The sequence below is a fragment of the Dermacentor silvarum genome, chromosome 6, assembly GCF_013339745.2.
Source record: "Dermacentor silvarum isolate Dsil-2018 chromosome 6, BIME_Dsil_1.4, whole genome shotgun sequence".
NCBI classification, from domain to species: Eukaryota; Metazoa; Arthropoda; class Arachnida; order Ixodida; family Ixodidae; genus Dermacentor; species Dermacentor silvarum.
Genome location: NC_051159.1, coordinates 34,838,099 through 34,855,022, shown reverse-complemented (window position 1 = coordinate 34,855,022; position 16,924 = coordinate 34,838,099). Strand labels below are relative to the sequence as shown.

The 16,924-nt window shown below is 44.1% G+C and overlaps 1 protein-coding gene across 3 annotated transcripts in view; it reads left to right on the top strand.

Annotated features, from left to right (window-relative positions):
• Positions 1 to 16,924, top strand: part of LOC119455419 (uncharacterized) — a 42,588-nt gene that overhangs the window by 11,007 nt on the left and 14,657 nt on the right. For all 3 annotated transcript variants that reach the window (XM_049668759.1, XM_049668758.1, XM_037716826.2), the window contains exons 5-7: positions 8,594 to 8,710; positions 10,606 to 10,693; positions 12,550 to 12,760. In XM_049668759.1, the coding sequence (XP_049524716.1) occupies positions 8,594 to 8,710; positions 10,606 to 10,693; positions 12,550 to 12,760 (416 nt within the window). The remainder of the gene's footprint in view (positions 1 to 8,593; positions 8,711 to 10,605; positions 10,694 to 12,549; positions 12,761 to 16,924) is intronic.

The following is a 16,924-nucleotide window of genomic DNA, read 5'->3' as shown; positions in this document are numbered from 1 at the left end:
GTCTTTAGACTCATGCTCAAGAGATACATGTGTTTACTATCAAAACCCGCTCTACCACCTTATCGTTCTGGGGTTCCACCTTTTTATGCCTGTATATATGCTGTTTGGCAGAATAAATTTGATTTATTTATTTATTGGTTGATTGGTTGACCAGTAAATATTACCAGTGATTTCTAGTGAAATGCTTTGTCAAGATAGCGTAAGGACAGGGTTCTCCCCAGAAATATTGTAGGGGTTGTTACAGCAGCCAAGGCTTTCTCTCTCTCTCTCTCTTTTGTTTCCAATATGACTTTCTGCCGTTTTGAATTGCAGTTACCAATCTATCATCATTTTGGATAAATTAACGCAACTAACTCGAGCCAGCGACGCATCCTAACACAATATCCAAACTTCGCTAGGACAGAGAAATGCACAGCTCGCCACTGTCAAAATGTGCACGAAACACGTGCTGACGATTCAAATCTGTGCCAGCCAGTAGGAGCACTTTTGTCTCCACGTGGCAGTAGTAACGAATCGTGACACTAGTTTTTCCACTTCTTGTTCGCTTCTCTTGCTTTTACCTTCACACATCGAAATGTGGCACTGCCGCTATATGAAGCTCAGATCCCTCTTCTTTAAGATAGCTCCAAAATGGCGGCGTTGCGTCAACAGAAAGTGTCACAGGTTGCGCCCTCTGCGGTGCGATGAGATGCCCGATTTTCTACCCGATTCTTGTCAATGGCGCACTAGAAAAGTGTGATTTTCTCAATTCTACATTATTTTCCTTTTTCATATTCCCCATGTGATCAGAATAAAAAAAAAATCTAACTTGTTCCAGTTGATTGGCACGGTGGGTGCTAAGCCCGGAGCGGTGGGCGATAAACTGGAGTGGTAAGCTACGTTTCCACTGCCGCCCATCGTGGGAAAAACCCTGCATAAGGAGTAACTGAAAATCATTTTCATAAAAACAACCATTTCATCCTGATAGGATCTAAACTTGGGCCAAGGCTCTTTTAATGGCCTGTAGTTTCAGTGCCTGCAATTCAGTTCAATTCAATTTATTACAGTAAAGACCCCCCCCCCCCAGGGGGTATTACATAAGGGGTGGGATTATAGAATAATGATGTAAGAACATTTGCCATGTGGCTTAGGATGACAGGTGAGCAGTTATGGCTCTCAAAAGATCAGTCGGGCAGGTGATCGTGGCGATGTCGTCGGAAAGGCCGTTCCATTCTGGAGCTGCGCAGGGGAAAGATAGAAGAAGAAAATGCGACAGTATAAGTATGTGGTCTGGCAACTTGAAGAGCATGGCCGGTGCAGTGAGAATTACCCGTGAAGCACCTGTACTTTCGTAGGATGTTCTGCATCGGCCAGTGTAGTTGAGGATGGTGCTAACCCAACCAAAGGCTAGGTCACCTCAATGTACAGCGGGTTCCACTGTAAGGGAATGCATTAGTGTAGAGGACGTGCGAATTTTCCCCTCTGGCATGGGTGCAGTTACCTGGTTTTGCAGCAGATGACTTATGGTTGGTGGCGCTGGCACCTTTGTACACACTTGTGCAGTGCATTGACATAGCTTTAGTCGGCCGTTGCAGCTAGACTGCCAGCAAAGTGAGAGCTGCACCCTAGAATGTTCCCTTTAACAGTGCATCGCACGTTACAAGGGCCAAGCTTAGTGAAAACGCAAAAGCGCACGGCTCGAAGTCCATGTCATGCTAGCTGTGGTGCTGACAGAAACAGTGGAGATGTGCACCGCAGACGTGAAACGCACAGCAAAAGCTGTCCCCACTGCATTGTCTGCTGTAGTACTGAGTGGCTATCTGGATTGCAGCAGAGATAAATAAGCTTCCTCGCACTTATCGCGCAGCTGAGCAGCTTATCTTTTTGAATTTGGATATTCACATGCTGTCCAAGATTTATGATCGCTGACTGAGAACAAGGGGCATCAGCCACGCAGCTCTTGGTGTGTATGGCCAAATTTCTCATCACAGCGCAAAATGTGTGCTGCAGTAGCAGACGATGTGCCAGTACACAACCAAACTTGTACATGTAAAGGAAAAAAAGTAACCAATTGAAATTACTTTATTCAAGAATGTAATTGATTGCAGTGACCAATTACTGCTCCACAAAAAGTAACTGAGCAGTTACTAAAAGTAATTGATTTCTTTTATGTTACGTTCCTCGAAACGTTTATTAAAATGCACACAGTAAGTAGAACAGGCTGGCCTGACTCTTTCAATTCATCCTCCGCAGCCATTCGCACGTTTATTTTCAATAACAATTGCCTTTCAAAATTTTTTTACGTCTTCTTCCCTCATTTTCTTCTGACGACATCAGCAGACACACAAAATTCACGCAATGTGCATGCTGGAATGATGTGCAGGCGGTAGTGTAACACACGAACACCTTGTAATGTACGAACAGCGACTGGAAAATTAGCAGTCAAAACGTGGAAACTATCCAAATACAATGGAAAAAGTGTAGTTTAAACTTTGTGGTGTTGCTCGTAGTGGCGCTCACATAATACTAAGGTACCTTGACAGAAATGTGAAACCATTGTAAGATGCAGAATGCAGTGCTGACAATACAGGCCGCATTACCTTGATGCTTGATGAGGAAACAAGTGCTGAGCGCCCAAGTTTGTCTCAGCATGTGCAACCGCGAGGCTGCTGCGTAGCATGACCATAGGCATTCTACTGGAGTTGCAGCCAAATTCAAGTGCTCAAACTGCATCACCTCTTACAGCTTGCCTTGCCAATAAAGTAACCAATTATGTGTAATTCGTCGCTGAAAAAAAAAAGTAATTACATTATGTTGAGTGTTCCTGAGTAAATAAACTAATTGAACAACACTGCTGAAGATGTAATTGATTACATCTAATTCATTACATACAAGTCTGGAACCAACCCATTGTGCTCTTTGCACCTGCACAATGCATGTTCAGTGCTTCCACTTGTGCCCACATATTGCACGGCTCAGCCGTCGCGCTCACACGTTCCCACCGAGTTCGGCCCCAGCTTTACACAAATACTTGCAAAAGCTAAGGAAGGGGCAGTAATCACCCATGTACAATAAACCAATCTATAAAGCGCGTGCATACTTGCCGAGCTAGCATGTGTGAAGGAAGAAATCTGGCAAAGGTGAAGGAAATTGAACATCACTCCTTAGTGCTCCTCCTGCATTGTCAACATTGATGCATGAAATTTAAAAAGAAAGCATCTATGCAACAATGTATATTCAGTGCTCCCACTCCTGCGCCATCCTGATAGAAATACACGATTTTGCGCCGAAGTGCACCAAATTCGCGCCTGCGCGTTACGTGTGTGGCCGTAGTGGCCCGCAGACGTGCGTAGCACGCATGATTAAAGCGGCTTCATAAATCGAACGGCAACCAATAATTCGGGCTCGATGGGGACCGCCTGGGAGTCGGAAATAACCAAATTCGCCAGAAAAATAACTGCATTTATTCCGCCAGTGTCTAAAAAAGACATTATTCTCGGTTGACCACTTTCGGGGATACGTTCACTTTTGCATCACTAGCGTCGGCATACTTGGTAGTGTGCCAGGAACGCTAACATCCGTTGGCGTGTCCTGTGCTAGTCGCGCGAAATGTCATGAACGTGAAAGTATCCCGGGACGGGATTGTCCAAAAATAAAGCCGAAGTTTGTCAACGCGGTTCTGCGCGCACGTACGCTTGCCTACGACCTGGTCGGTCCGTATCTCTACCATTGTTATGCTGTCGCCACAAAAAGACGAAAGTATAATTAACGCATGCATCGAATCTTCAACCTTTGGCAACAGGACCACGATTTTGTAGCGATGCCTTTCCGCTGCCACTCCTTGCGCTTCATCAGTGGTATAAGAGCAGCGCTCCGCCTGCGTTATATGGTATCAGCCGGCAGAGAACGGTGGACGATAAGGGCGGCATATAGAATCGAGCGGAATGCATCACCACAAAATCACCGCACAGGAGTCGACCGCGCTATCATAGCCGAATGACGGCGGGTGCTTTTTTTTTATTTTTTTATTTTTGAAACAGTCATTGTCCTCGTTGGCGGAGACATCAAGGGTGTAGTCGGCGCCGCTTAATCAACTTAAGTTGCCGCAACCATGTCGCTAGTTAACACGTCAATGAATAAACGCTGGACGCACGGAGCCAACCCGATTGCACTCCCGAGCGGCCTGCCGGAGTTCGCTTGACGGTTTGGGCGCGGTCGGTGCTGGATTAACTAGGCTTCGCTAGTTTCAGTTTCCAGGAGGTGTCGGCAAAATGGCCAACCACCATGCTGCGGCGATGCCAGCGACGTATCAACGCCAAAATATTTGTATTTCCGCTCAACTCGGCGGTCAAATTAGCAGGCAGTCGTACAGGCGGACTCTTGAGTTATATAGAATTTCGTACCTTAAGGTGTGCGAAATTTTGGTCGTACTTATACTTTAAATTTATGGGCCAGTGATGGTGCCTCAAAGTAGTCCGAATAATCGAGCTTATTTGAATTGCTGGTGTCGAAATAATTGGTCGACGTCAGTTGGGAATTGGCCAGTTCATGAGCAGTGGCTTCAGCTTCACGAGGAAAAACAGACCGTTGAAGAGTACCTGCTGTCTTCTGAAGCAATGATGGAGCGTTACGAGAGGCTTATCAAGGCTGGCCTGGCTCAGAAAAGCATTGATGACATTGAGTCTGGCCAGGTGTTTCTGACTGATGCTAGAGCCTTGCTGAAAACATAACAAAGTGTCAGCTGTCATTAAAAAAATCATACTATGTAAAAGCATCTGAGCAACTTCACTCAACTTGCAATAAACTAATTACAGCACACTGTGTGAACAGGTTTGTGGTCTTCATTTAAAGGGAAACTCATGTATTTAGAGGCAAAGCAACATTGTTTTACAGCAAGCAAATACTTTCCGGAATAACGCTTGTCAATTTTAAGTCTTTGAAATAGCTTAGGACGTGTCCAGCAGCTGCGATTTATTAGCTCCAAAGTGCTCCGAAATCTGTATCTGGATGTTCCAAACTGCTCCAAACTGCTCCAAATCTCAGTTCGTCAGTGGCACCACTGTATATTGCTCAGCTGTTGCACATGTGGAGCACATGATAGTGACATCAATATTTTTAGTGCACACCACAACCATGCAGCTAATAATCAGTCTGCTTCACTACTTGATAAGGGGGGTGAGGCAGACACAGTTTTTCTGGGTTATTCAGAAGCGTTCAATGAAATGTCACATCCAAAATGTAAATAATAGGAACACCATCACAGATTATAAATTGGGCTCATTCTCCATCTTACTGGTCACAAATGCTATCTATAAGTAGCCGAGTCATGATCTTGATTTTTAGACATTCTGAGGTGACTCTGGAATTGGTATTTATTTATCAGTGACCTTGTAAAAGTTGTACAATGATCTGTACGCATCAGATCGTTCATAGATTATTGCATAATTTATAGTTTTGTTAAAATCGTCTATGATCATGTGTTTTCTTTTTTTAACCATGTTGAATGGGCTGGTGGAGTGGCCCGTTACGTGGGAGCATAGTTATAAACCTTGATAAAATAGTACACCCATATGCGGTATTACAAAAAAATATATAAATACTTAGTACTGAAATAGTGTAATCTGGAACATCAGATTACATATGTATAGTGAGTTGTAAGTATATTAGGAAATAATGTTAACATCTTATATTGACGTTCTGCTCTTCCTAAAACAAAATTTAGGCAACGCCACATCTTCACTGCAGCTTACATTAAACGTTTCCTTGATACTATAATCATTTGAGGCTCCCACAGAGTAACATGTATAGAAAGAAAACAAAAATTAAATGATTAGCTGCTGCTTACTAATAAAATTGCTTTAAACCGTGTACAGTGTAGACCGCTTATAACGTAAGTCGCAGGAGTCGCGAATATCCGCACTATAAGCGGTACCGCACTATAACCAAAACAACTATTTTATTGCGATAATGGACACTACAGACGTATTTCTGCCGTTGCTGTCACCGTGCTCTAGGTTCCATATTCAGCGTATTCGCTTACTAAATAAATTAAAAAGCACAGTGTCACGTGCACACAAGCAAACATGAACACATCTTGCTCGTTAACCGAGGAAACAAACGGTCAAAATGCTCGAGTGACGAAGCGCAGCAAGAGCGAATTGACCTTCGTGCTATCATGCCTCTCGCTTCAACGTGACCTATAAGCGGCAAAAACACGGCGCACGGCAGACTTTCCCCATCGCAGATTGCTTTCAAGATCGTATCGCCGAAGTGGATCGTTGCAGATTATGTCCTGCTTCGGTCCACTGAAACCGTTCCACATTGCTTTGCTGGCAAAATTCCTCTCCTTCTATTTGCGCCAGTCCCCCGAACGCAAGTTTCGGATTCTCCGAACGCCTGTGATGCAGCCCGATTTCTGTCCGTCTCCGCACACATGATCACTTTCCTTTTAAATGCAGCATCATGATGAACTCGGTACTTCATGCTGATAAAGCAGTCGCAGAGAATGTGAGGACAGAGGGTAGACTATTGCATAAGCACGTGTACTGCAGCACATGGAGGAAGCTACGGTAGCTAGGCTCGAAAGTAGCTAGGCTCGACGCGCGTGCGAGGCGGCCATTTTGAAATGCCGACGGCTATATGGTAACGCAGATTTAGGGTCGTACTCGATTCTAACGCGCACGCAATTTTTGGACCTGTTTTATCGGAAAAAAAGTGCGCGTTTTATTCAAGTAAATACGGTATTTGTGGCTTGAGGGGTGCGTTTGCCGTTTAGGTTGACTGCCGAACTTCCAGGCAGCCACACTGTAACCGGTATTTCGTGTCCCGCAACTGCACTATAAGCGATACGCGTATACATGGAGTGCTATGGGAAAAATAACGGGATTCTGAAAAAGGCCGTATTATATCTGGTCCTGCACGTTATAAGTGGTCTATACTGTAATTCATTAGTACTGCTGCAATATGCTAAGTGGGAACACAGAACAAAACTCGCTTGATTCAACATTATCCTTTTTTTTTTTCGAGATTTTCTTTGGAATGCTTAAAATCTACCCCCATTACAGCATGGTTAAACATGTCTAGAGCTCCCCGCCATAAACATCGCCATTGCATAAAATTAGTATTTGCACCAAAATTTTTAAGTTATTCGTTTTTTTTTTTTTTTTTTTCTCAGAACAATTAACTGGAATGCACTGCCTGAAAGTGCTCATATGTTATTATCCCCAGTTTAGTGTAAGTCTATCCCCCTGTTTCGCATTTCTTTATGCATTATCTTCTAATTGATGTATTTTAATTCGTTCCGCCCTCTGATCTTTTGTAACGATGTGGTGATCCATTTCTTTTTGTTTATGGGCACATGCGATCATCGCCTGATCTTGTTTGGAAACTTGTCTTCAGTTTTGTAAAGCAAAAATAAGCACTTCAGGCTTCTGCCACGGTCTGACATTGCTTTTCATAAAGTTCGACATCAGTTGTTGAAGTGCCTGCATTCTCCTTCATTTCCTGTCAGCCGAGGAGAGCAGCCGGCCCCCTTAGCAACCATTCATATTTGCATGTCAAAGTGGTCAACAAAGCCTAATATGATATGTGACTTCTGCCACACATTTTTCGATGCACCTAGGATTTTAGGGCCTCTTCTCAGTTCTTTAATGCAATTAGCATTCTTGGGGAACTTCACCCAGTTTGAAGTATGTCTGGCTGTCTGTCCGCTCCTAACCATTTTCCCGCTAACTTGGGTCACTGGGTACTCCATGATCTAATGGCTAGAGCATCAGACTGCCGTGCGGAGGGAGCCGTGTTCAAAACCAGCCGTCGGACCAACTTGGGTCAATGGACATGTAACTCTGGGTATGTGCCGCTCTTCAATTAACCTCTTTCACGCCAACTTGGGTCACTGTTGTTTGCGTCGGCAAGGAACTCGAAGAGGAAGAAGGGGACTGCCGATGCTAATGCAGTTAATTGTTATTGCCCCAGAAGTAATCTACGAGATTCTGCTCCGCTGTACTAAGTGTACATAGGCCAAACTGACCACTGCCACAAGCAGCAGCGGGAGCTCGAAGAGGAAGAAGACTCTGTCCGGCAGCGTACACGCATCATACGTGACCCATTTCGGCAGTAGCAATACAGTGTGACACTAGTACATTGTTTCAGTGCTAATCGCAGTAACGTTGACATTCATTGTGAGATGGTGTCTGCTGGAATTTTTTTCCTTTCTGCGTGATCTTATGTTGTCAAAGAATGGTTTGTCTGGCACATCTACATGCACCCTGTCAGATTTGAAGATGGTTTAAGGTTATTCCGCCTGCCATCATGTGCGAGAATAAGCTGACTACGCTTTCTGAGAAGTAACGGATGACATCTGGTGTATGGGGCACCAGTGAGTTATTTGACAACTTATCGTGCCAAAGAAACCATGTAAAGATAAAGCTGCTGTTTCACCTTCGTGCTGCTGCTTCACTATGGCTGTTTCGTGAACATGTGCTGTCATTCATCAACGGTGGACAGCTGTTTCTCTTTTGACTTTTGTGCATTTGGAGTTTTAATTTTAACTGTCAGGACATCTCTGTGGAATTCCAATTCACCTGCTTTTACCATATCTGATTTTGTCGTGCAGGAGTTTCTTTGAGAAGAACAAGATTGAGCCACTCTGCGCTGCTGACTTTGGCAAGGTGATGAAACACGTGTTTCCGTCGGTGAGACCACGCAGGCTCGGCACAAGGGGCAACTCTCGGCAAGTATTTTAACTGCATATTTTATTAACCATGTGGAAATTCTCATAGCATTGCCACTAGTGTGTCACTGTGACGCTTCTTCGCTTTTTTCCTCTATGTTGTTAGCGTTTCCCGTGTCGGTGCCAGACACGCTCAGAAAGTCGCACATCAGGCGACAGTCCCAAGTTTAGTCCACAAATGAAGACAAATTTAGCTTTAACTGCACCGTTCTCTTTTCAACTATATGTGGTACTGGTTTGGGCTAGTTAGTATCTGTAATCCATGACTGCAGGTATTCGGCACGAACTGTGACACAGCTGCACGTGAAGACACGCAAACAAACACAACTGTGTGGGTCTGTGTCTTCACTTGTAATTGTCGCCTGCCGTCATCGTTTTCTTTCCATAGTAATCCACTGCAGTTAGGCAAGTTGCAGCTTCTTATCTGAAACGTAGTATCTCACCTTGCAGGTTCCTGCAAAACTTATTTGAGCTCTTTGCTGTGATTTTTGATGGCATTGAAACTCGAACTTGTTTGCTCGCTTCTTAGCCACTTGGCTCGTAAGTGAGTGGCGGCACTGATGGCTATCATGCTCCGTCACTACACATGTTGCATTATGAAAATAGGCCTGCAACCTTACATCATGACTTCGAGCTTAAAGGGACTTTGCTGTCTAAGTGATGCTGCTTTAGCAAGCTCTGTACAAGGGTCTCCTCAGGAAAGCTTACTGGGTTCGCTCGGCTGTGTGGAGTTATTAAGCTCTTCTAGTCCTCGAAAGATCCTCTAACATTACAACGTCAACAAAATTTTGAGGAATTTGGTTTCATGAAAGCTTAACCTGGTTCGTTCATATAAAAGCCATTCGCAAAGGTTTTCGAAAATTAAATGAGGTAATGGACATGATCCGTAATTTTACTGCAACATGCATAAAAAAGCAGCTACCTTATACTCTAATTCACTCTCGCTTATGTTGTTTTCCTGTAGGGGGGACCTCTTAAAAACTAATCTGGAACTACTGGTAAGGCTCCAGTAAAGAGCCATATGGTCCACTTGTAATTTGCCATTCCTTGAACACACTACACCATACTTAGTCAAACTTAACATACTTCCCATAAAAGTTCTATTCAAGTACAGGTTTGCTGTTGAAGCTTTTCAACTTAGACTGATGAACTGCCAACACTTCGACAGCACTTACTATCTCATAGAGACTAATTATTGTCTTAGCCAAAATTAATTGTAACCCCACGTGCACGTACAAACTACAGTACTCAGACGTTAGCCTTCCAAATTTCTTCTTTATTAAACAAATTATTTAATACTTCTTGAATTAGCCTCTGATTGGTCCGCTTGTGCCTTTAAAAGAGTACTAATGGTGTGTTTGGTTGGATGTTTTACGTATGCCCTACATATGAGTGTGTGTTACGATTGTTTATGGTACATTTCAAAAAAAAATTATGCTTGTAATTGGTGTAACACTTGAAATCACTTGTATGTGAAGCTTTATTAGCACTTGTATACTTGTTTCTTCTTTTAACTATATTATACCTCGTTGTTGTGCGTTGCATCCCCCCTAAGGGAGTTCCGCATCTGTTTAAGGGTATTGCGGTCTAGTCAGGCAAACTTTTGCCATTAGTCGCATTCCCTGAGACTGCTGTATATTATCTGTACTGTACGTCTCAAAATGCTCAATAAATAAAAACAATACCAAAGGTAACTAAATCTGGTGGAAAATCTGCTTCAATTGAAACACTGATAGGCATCAGGTGGTCAAAATTAATCCGGAGCCCTCCACTATGGCGTACCTCATAATTAGAACTGGTTTTGGCACGTAAAACCCCAGAAAGAAGAAGAAGAACACGAATAGGCTTATATGAACAATTTGTATTCAATATCTCAACATTTTCTGTCTTTGCAGGTACTGTTACAGTGGGCTTCGTAAAAAGTGTGAAATGAAATCGCCTACACTGCCAGACCTGTCAGCAAGTGAAGACTCGCTGACCAAGGCAAGTAATGTTAACATCTTATTTAAAGTACAGGGTGATATAAGAATAACAGAAGTAAAGCTTCGATCATCTAGAATGTATAGACAGTAGCACAATGTAGTTTTCACAGAAATGCTCAGAAAGACATGAGATAATATTTTCTATATTTTTTAAGCACAATGTATTGCCGGAGTAACAATATTTGTCGCCAGCAGGCAGCGCTATGTGCCATTTTATGGACTACTAAAACAACTTATGTGCCACCTGTCGGTGGAAAGTTCAGCTCTTCTGGCAATAAAATTATGCTACTGTCTGTGCATTAATAATACTTGAATTTTGCCACTTCTGTTGGATCACCTTTATGTTATTTGCTTGCATTTAATTAAAATTTTAATTGATATCAAACATTGTTATTTGAAAGAACACAATCATGTTCATAATCAAATTGCTATTTGGTGCATTGCTCTAAAAGAGGTCAGTGATCCACTTTGAATGCACAGGACAATAAAGGCACGTGTACAACGTGCAGAAGCGTTGACTTCGAACCATTTACAGTAGAACAACCTTGTTGATGCGATTCTGTTAATAACGGTTTCCCGACTCCAACGTTCGCAGTCGTGAACAGAAGGATATCACCCAATACAGTTACGCTCCTTTTTTACCGTTTGATACATTCCCTGAAAAGACAATCTTTTGGCACTAGCGTTCAGTACCCGCCGTGGTCGCTCAGTGGCTATGGTGTTGGGCTGCTGAACACGAGGTTGCGGGATCGAATCCTGGCCACGGCGGCCGCATTTCTATGGGAGCGAAATGAAAAAATACCCGTGTACTTAGATTTAGGTGCACGTTAAAGAACCTCAGGTGGTCCAAATTTCCGCAGTCCCCCACTACGGCGTGCCTCATAATCGGATCATGGTTTTGGCACCTAAAACCCCATAATTTAATTTTTTTTTTTCTAGCGTTCAGTACGTTGCCAAACTACGATTGTACGATATGTTTTCCGGCCACCAGATCCCATGTAAACAAGAAAAGGCACAAGGCAGGTGCGGTCGGGAACAGTAGCCACTCACCGCAGCAGCTTCCCTGTAGCCACCGTAGCAGCTTCCCTGCAGCACTCGCCCGCCTATGTCACGTGTAAATGCCAGTGTGCATTTAGTTTCCTATTTCGGTATTGTCAAACTTCCTCGTGGGTCATCACATACCGCATTCACAGCTCTCGCTGCCAACCCTATTGCAATAAGCATTTTCACCTTCTCGTTTCACAGCGCGCATGGCGTAGTTCCATTCGAAGTGTATTGCACACATCTTTGGCAATGTATGCCGTAGAGTATTTAATTGAGAAGTTGATTAGGGAATTTTTGCTAATCAGTTGAACGTTTGTTTCAATTTCTTGTGCTAGTAATTGTCCGCCTCTTCGAATAATCCAGCTCAAGGACACAAATTATGCTATCTGCCACAGGCGATTCGTAAAAATTCACAGAACTTAAAAATGATCACCCCGCGCGTGTGTGTGTGTGTGTGTGTGTGTGTGTGTGTGTGTGTGTGTGTGTGTGTGTGTGCGCGCGTGCGTGCGTGCGTGCGTGCGTGCGTGTGTGTGTGTGTGTGTGTGTGTGTGTGTTTTAGTGCTAAGGAATGTTGTACAATGCTTGGCCTGGAGATGTTCATTTACTGACGTTAACTGATCTTTGTCTGCAACTGATATGTAATATTTCCCCAACGGCTGCAACAGCATGTATAAATAAATAAATAAATGCATAAATAAAAAAATAGTATCCTCTATTAGTATTAGTAGGCAATGCTTTAGTTCAATCCCATGGTGTGCTTTTGACGTGAGCTACCGTCACACTGATGAGTGGGCCCTTGCATCCTCTGCACAGGAGTTTCCACAGGACGGATCGGAGGAGGAGCGGGAAGAGCTGAGCCAGGCCTCATGGCTGCTGGTACGGGAGTGGGCCGAGAAGGTGCTCTCGCACAAGTTCCCCACCGTGCGCCACCTCGCACGGCACCTGGTGGACAGCACGTTTGTGGACGCCCGCTCGGTGGCCGCCGTCACCGTGCTCTCGGCCAAGGCCCTCTCCACTGACAAAGGTATGCCTGTGCGTGTGTGTGTGTGCGCGGGCAGGCGTGCGTGTGTCACCTCAGCCCTGTCTCATCTTCTATTTGTGCCAAACCCCTCTCAAAAAGACAAGAGGCTTCTTTAGAAGGGGCAAGCTCTGTCGTGGGAGGCCGACAGAGCCTTCAGAAAAGATAGCGCATCAGCTCATCTTCAGTTTAATTCTCTGTTTCATGCATACTCCTCTCATCTTCCTCCTCCTCCTCTTCAAAAGCTGCTATGTGGATCAGATGATGCTGTTTAAAACAAGCATTGCAACAACCCCACAACAGTAGTGGGGGTGTAGTGTCGACACTTTCACAATTTTTTCGTCATTCTAGCCAAATTTGGAATGCCTGTACCAAGTAGTACAGCCAAACACCTTTAAAACGAAGCACTTGTGCCTTCAGGAATCCCTGAGGAAAAGCTGAACGTACTCGCGGTTGTCAACCACAGCCCAAAGAGAAAGTGCATAGACGTTGCCTTCAAGTTTAGACTGGCGGCAATGACTTTCATTGGCGACATTGTACGGCCCCCTCGGCCAGCGACCTTGGCTCAGGCCGCACAACAAGCTGTGGTCACGTGATCTTCCGCGGATGCCAGGCCAACGGCGAACTAGTCTGTTTTGATGCGCACCATCTTTCCACACACATGAATGAGCGTGCATGGCTGAGCGCACATACGCTGCTCGCGGGACCTTGTATTGGAGATTGTGTGCGCGGGTGGTGCGAGCTGAGAAAGCTGGCGGCTTCATTGCGTGGCGTGATTTGCCGAGTTTTGAATATGCAGCATGGTTCAATTGTTGAAGCGACGGACAGCGCGGAACATTCGCTTTGGGACGAGCGTGCACGCTTACCACTCCCAGCGCTCCTTATTATGGCAGCCTTATGACTGCAAGTGCTCTCAGTCATCCAGTTAGCTATGTTTATGTGTCTTTAAGCGCGTTACACCACACGTCAGTTAGTACATGGATGTTTACTGCAATTTACAGTGCCCCCAAAACTACAAACCTTACTTTGTTTAATAGTCAAATACTTTGCTATCTCTATCAGTGCCTTTTGGGCAAAACTGCGACATTTTTTAGTGACTTTGGAACATACTTTTCTCTAGTTTTTTTTTTCCTACTGTGTAGACATTTTATTGAAACAAACGATAAGCAGTGATCCATAAGATTAGCAGACTGGGTGTCAAAGGAAGGTAAATGCAGACATGACGCAGTTGGGGATTGGGTGATCTGATGAGGTTAGGAAGTTTGTGGACACACTGTGGAATCACCTGACAGAGAGGTCACTAGAGATTGTAAGGGGAGGCCTTTTTCTTGGAGTGGACATGAAATCATGGTGACCAGTCTTCTCCATCGCTCCTAGTTAAGAGTACTGAAAAACAGTGGAGGTGGCGGCACTTGACAGTTATTGCGGTAAAATGCAGACAGCGTATAAGAAAACAACAATGGAAGGAAACAAAATTGCACTGGCATGCATCTAGGTTTATTGGTGATAGGCAGGCCACATATGCCAGGTTATGTATTTTAACGGAAACAGACTTGTTAAAGGCTCCTATGCTAGATAGTGTAATTCTGTCAAATCAGCTGGATTACTTAAAAGGGCGGATATTACTTGCAAGACAAATTGCCGAGGGATGTCAGCTAATTTTAAAACATTTGCTGTTGAGATTTGTAAGCAATCACTTTTGAGCACATGTCCTAATTGCAGAATTGAAGACAAGACATTCATTTAGCAGAAATCACATGCTTAGCACGAGTTTCGAGAAATTCGTCCTTAATATCTGTGGTGAAATGCACTAATATTCTAGATAACACTTATCAGCACTCCATTTTCCACAGGGCTGATATTACTATGTGTCAATACCTGTTTCTAATTTTAGATATGTCAGTACAATATAGACCACTTATAATGTAACCACTTATAGTGCAGGACCGGATATACAATACGGTCTTTTCAGACTCCCAGTCTTTTCAGACTCCCGTTAATTTTCCCATAGTACTCTATGTATACGCGTATCGCTTATAGTGCAGTTGCGGGACACGAAATATCGGTTACAGTGAAGCTGCCTGGAAATTTGGCAGTCAACCTAGATGGCAAACGCTCCCCTCAAGCCACAAATACCATATTTACTCGAATCTAACGCGCACTTTTTTCCGATAAAACAGGTCCAAAACTTGTGTACGCGTTAAAATCGAGTACGACCTTAAATCTGCGTTACCATATAGCCGTCGGCATTTCAATATGGCCGCCTCGCATGCGCGTCAAGCTATAGCTACTCTTGAGCCTAGCTACCGTAGCTCCCTCCATGTGCTGCAGTACACGTGCTTAGGCAATAGTGTACCGTCTGTCTTCACGTTCTCTGCGTCTGCTCTATCGGCATGAAGTACCGAGTTCATCATGATGTCGCATTTAAAAGGAAAGTGATCATGTGTCAGGTGTTCGGGACTGGCGCAAACAGAAGGAGAGGATTTTCGCCAGCAAATCAATGCGGCACGGTTTCAGTGGACCGAAGCAGGACGTAATAGGCGACGATCCACTTCGGCGATACAATCGCCTTGGTCCTATCTTGAAAGCAATCTGCGACGGGGAAAGTCCGCCTCGTGCCGTGTTATTGCTGCTTGTAGGTCGCGTTGAAGCGAGAGGCATGATAGCACAAAGGTCAATTCACTCGCCACGCTTCGTTACTCGAGCGTTTTGATAGTTCGTCTCCGCGGTCAACAAGCGAGATGTGCTCATGTTTGCTTGTGCGCGCGTGACACCGTGCTGGTTAACTTATTTAGTAAGCAAATACGGAACCTAGAGCACGGTGACAGCGACAGCAGAAATGCACCTGTAGTGTCCATTATCGCAATAAAATACTTTTTTTGGTTATAGTGCGGTACCGCTTATAGTGTGGTACCGCTTATAGTGTGGTACCGATTATATAGTGTGGTACTGATTATAGTGTGGTACCGCTTATATTCGCGAGTCCGGTGACTTACGTTATATGCTGTCTACACTGTACTATGCCTCATAGAACGCATTCAAAAACATCAATTTCACTAGTTTATGGTATGCGCTCTCTGCGTGGCTCTTTTTTCCACGAACAAAGGAAAGCCTGCAAAATATAAACCTGACATCCCGCTTCTACGGCACAGTAGCACTGCTCTCAGCCATGCGGTGGACGAATTAACTCTGCCATGTAATGGACCATTTCGTTCATAAATATGACCAGTCAAATTTCTTCGAGATAGCTGCCACATGCATGATTGTGTTCTCGTTGGCCTTACGTGGCAAATTCCGCACTTCTCCGTTTCCTCACATTAGAGCCGTATGCTCGTGGTGTCCGTGACAGCCGAGCTCGCACCAGCTGCGCTCTACTGCGCATGCGCCGTGACGTCATCCCAGCATGTCGTCTGCTGTGTGCCATCCGTACACTGTGCATAGCTTTCGCCCCACTTCCCCTACGAGTGCTCGGACTGCAAGTGCTTCGCGAGGCGTTCCCCGATGCGATGGACCACGAGGAAATGCTTATACACTTTGCATAACTTAGCATCACTTCGTATAGCCAGGACCAGCTAGAAACCTTTCAGCTACGCTGTGTCTTTAGCCTTGCACCACTAGTGCAAGCTACCCCGATTTTTTTTGTATATGGGGAAAAAGAGTCACGCAAGAGATAGCACAGAAATTTGTTTTGAAATGGGTTCTAAAACATAGTGTTGGCTTACCTGTTATAAAGGGATTAAATAAAAAGTTTGTAAATCATTATTTAAAAAATAATTATGAACAATACAAAGAATATTGGATGTTTATTCAGGTTTCTGCTAGCCTAGCAACCTACAGTTGCCTTCATTCGCATAGAAGGCATTGCTGTCTTATTTTTTTTCTTTCTTTCTCTTTTTAAAATTCGTTTTTTAAACCTGACACATTATAGCTGTGACACCCTGTTACTCACTAAGGTAAAGCCAAACACCAGAAAACTAATACTTGAGCATGTCTAGATACTGAAAAATAAAATTTTATATTTAAATGTGCTGCTGTACCCCTACCCCTCTTTTTCTTTTTTTTTTTCATCGTGGTTTGCCCTTACTAGACTCCTCTTGTCCACCAAAATGTGCATTTGCATTACGAGCATTTGATTTATACTTTGTACTTTGACATTAGAGGGCATAAGAG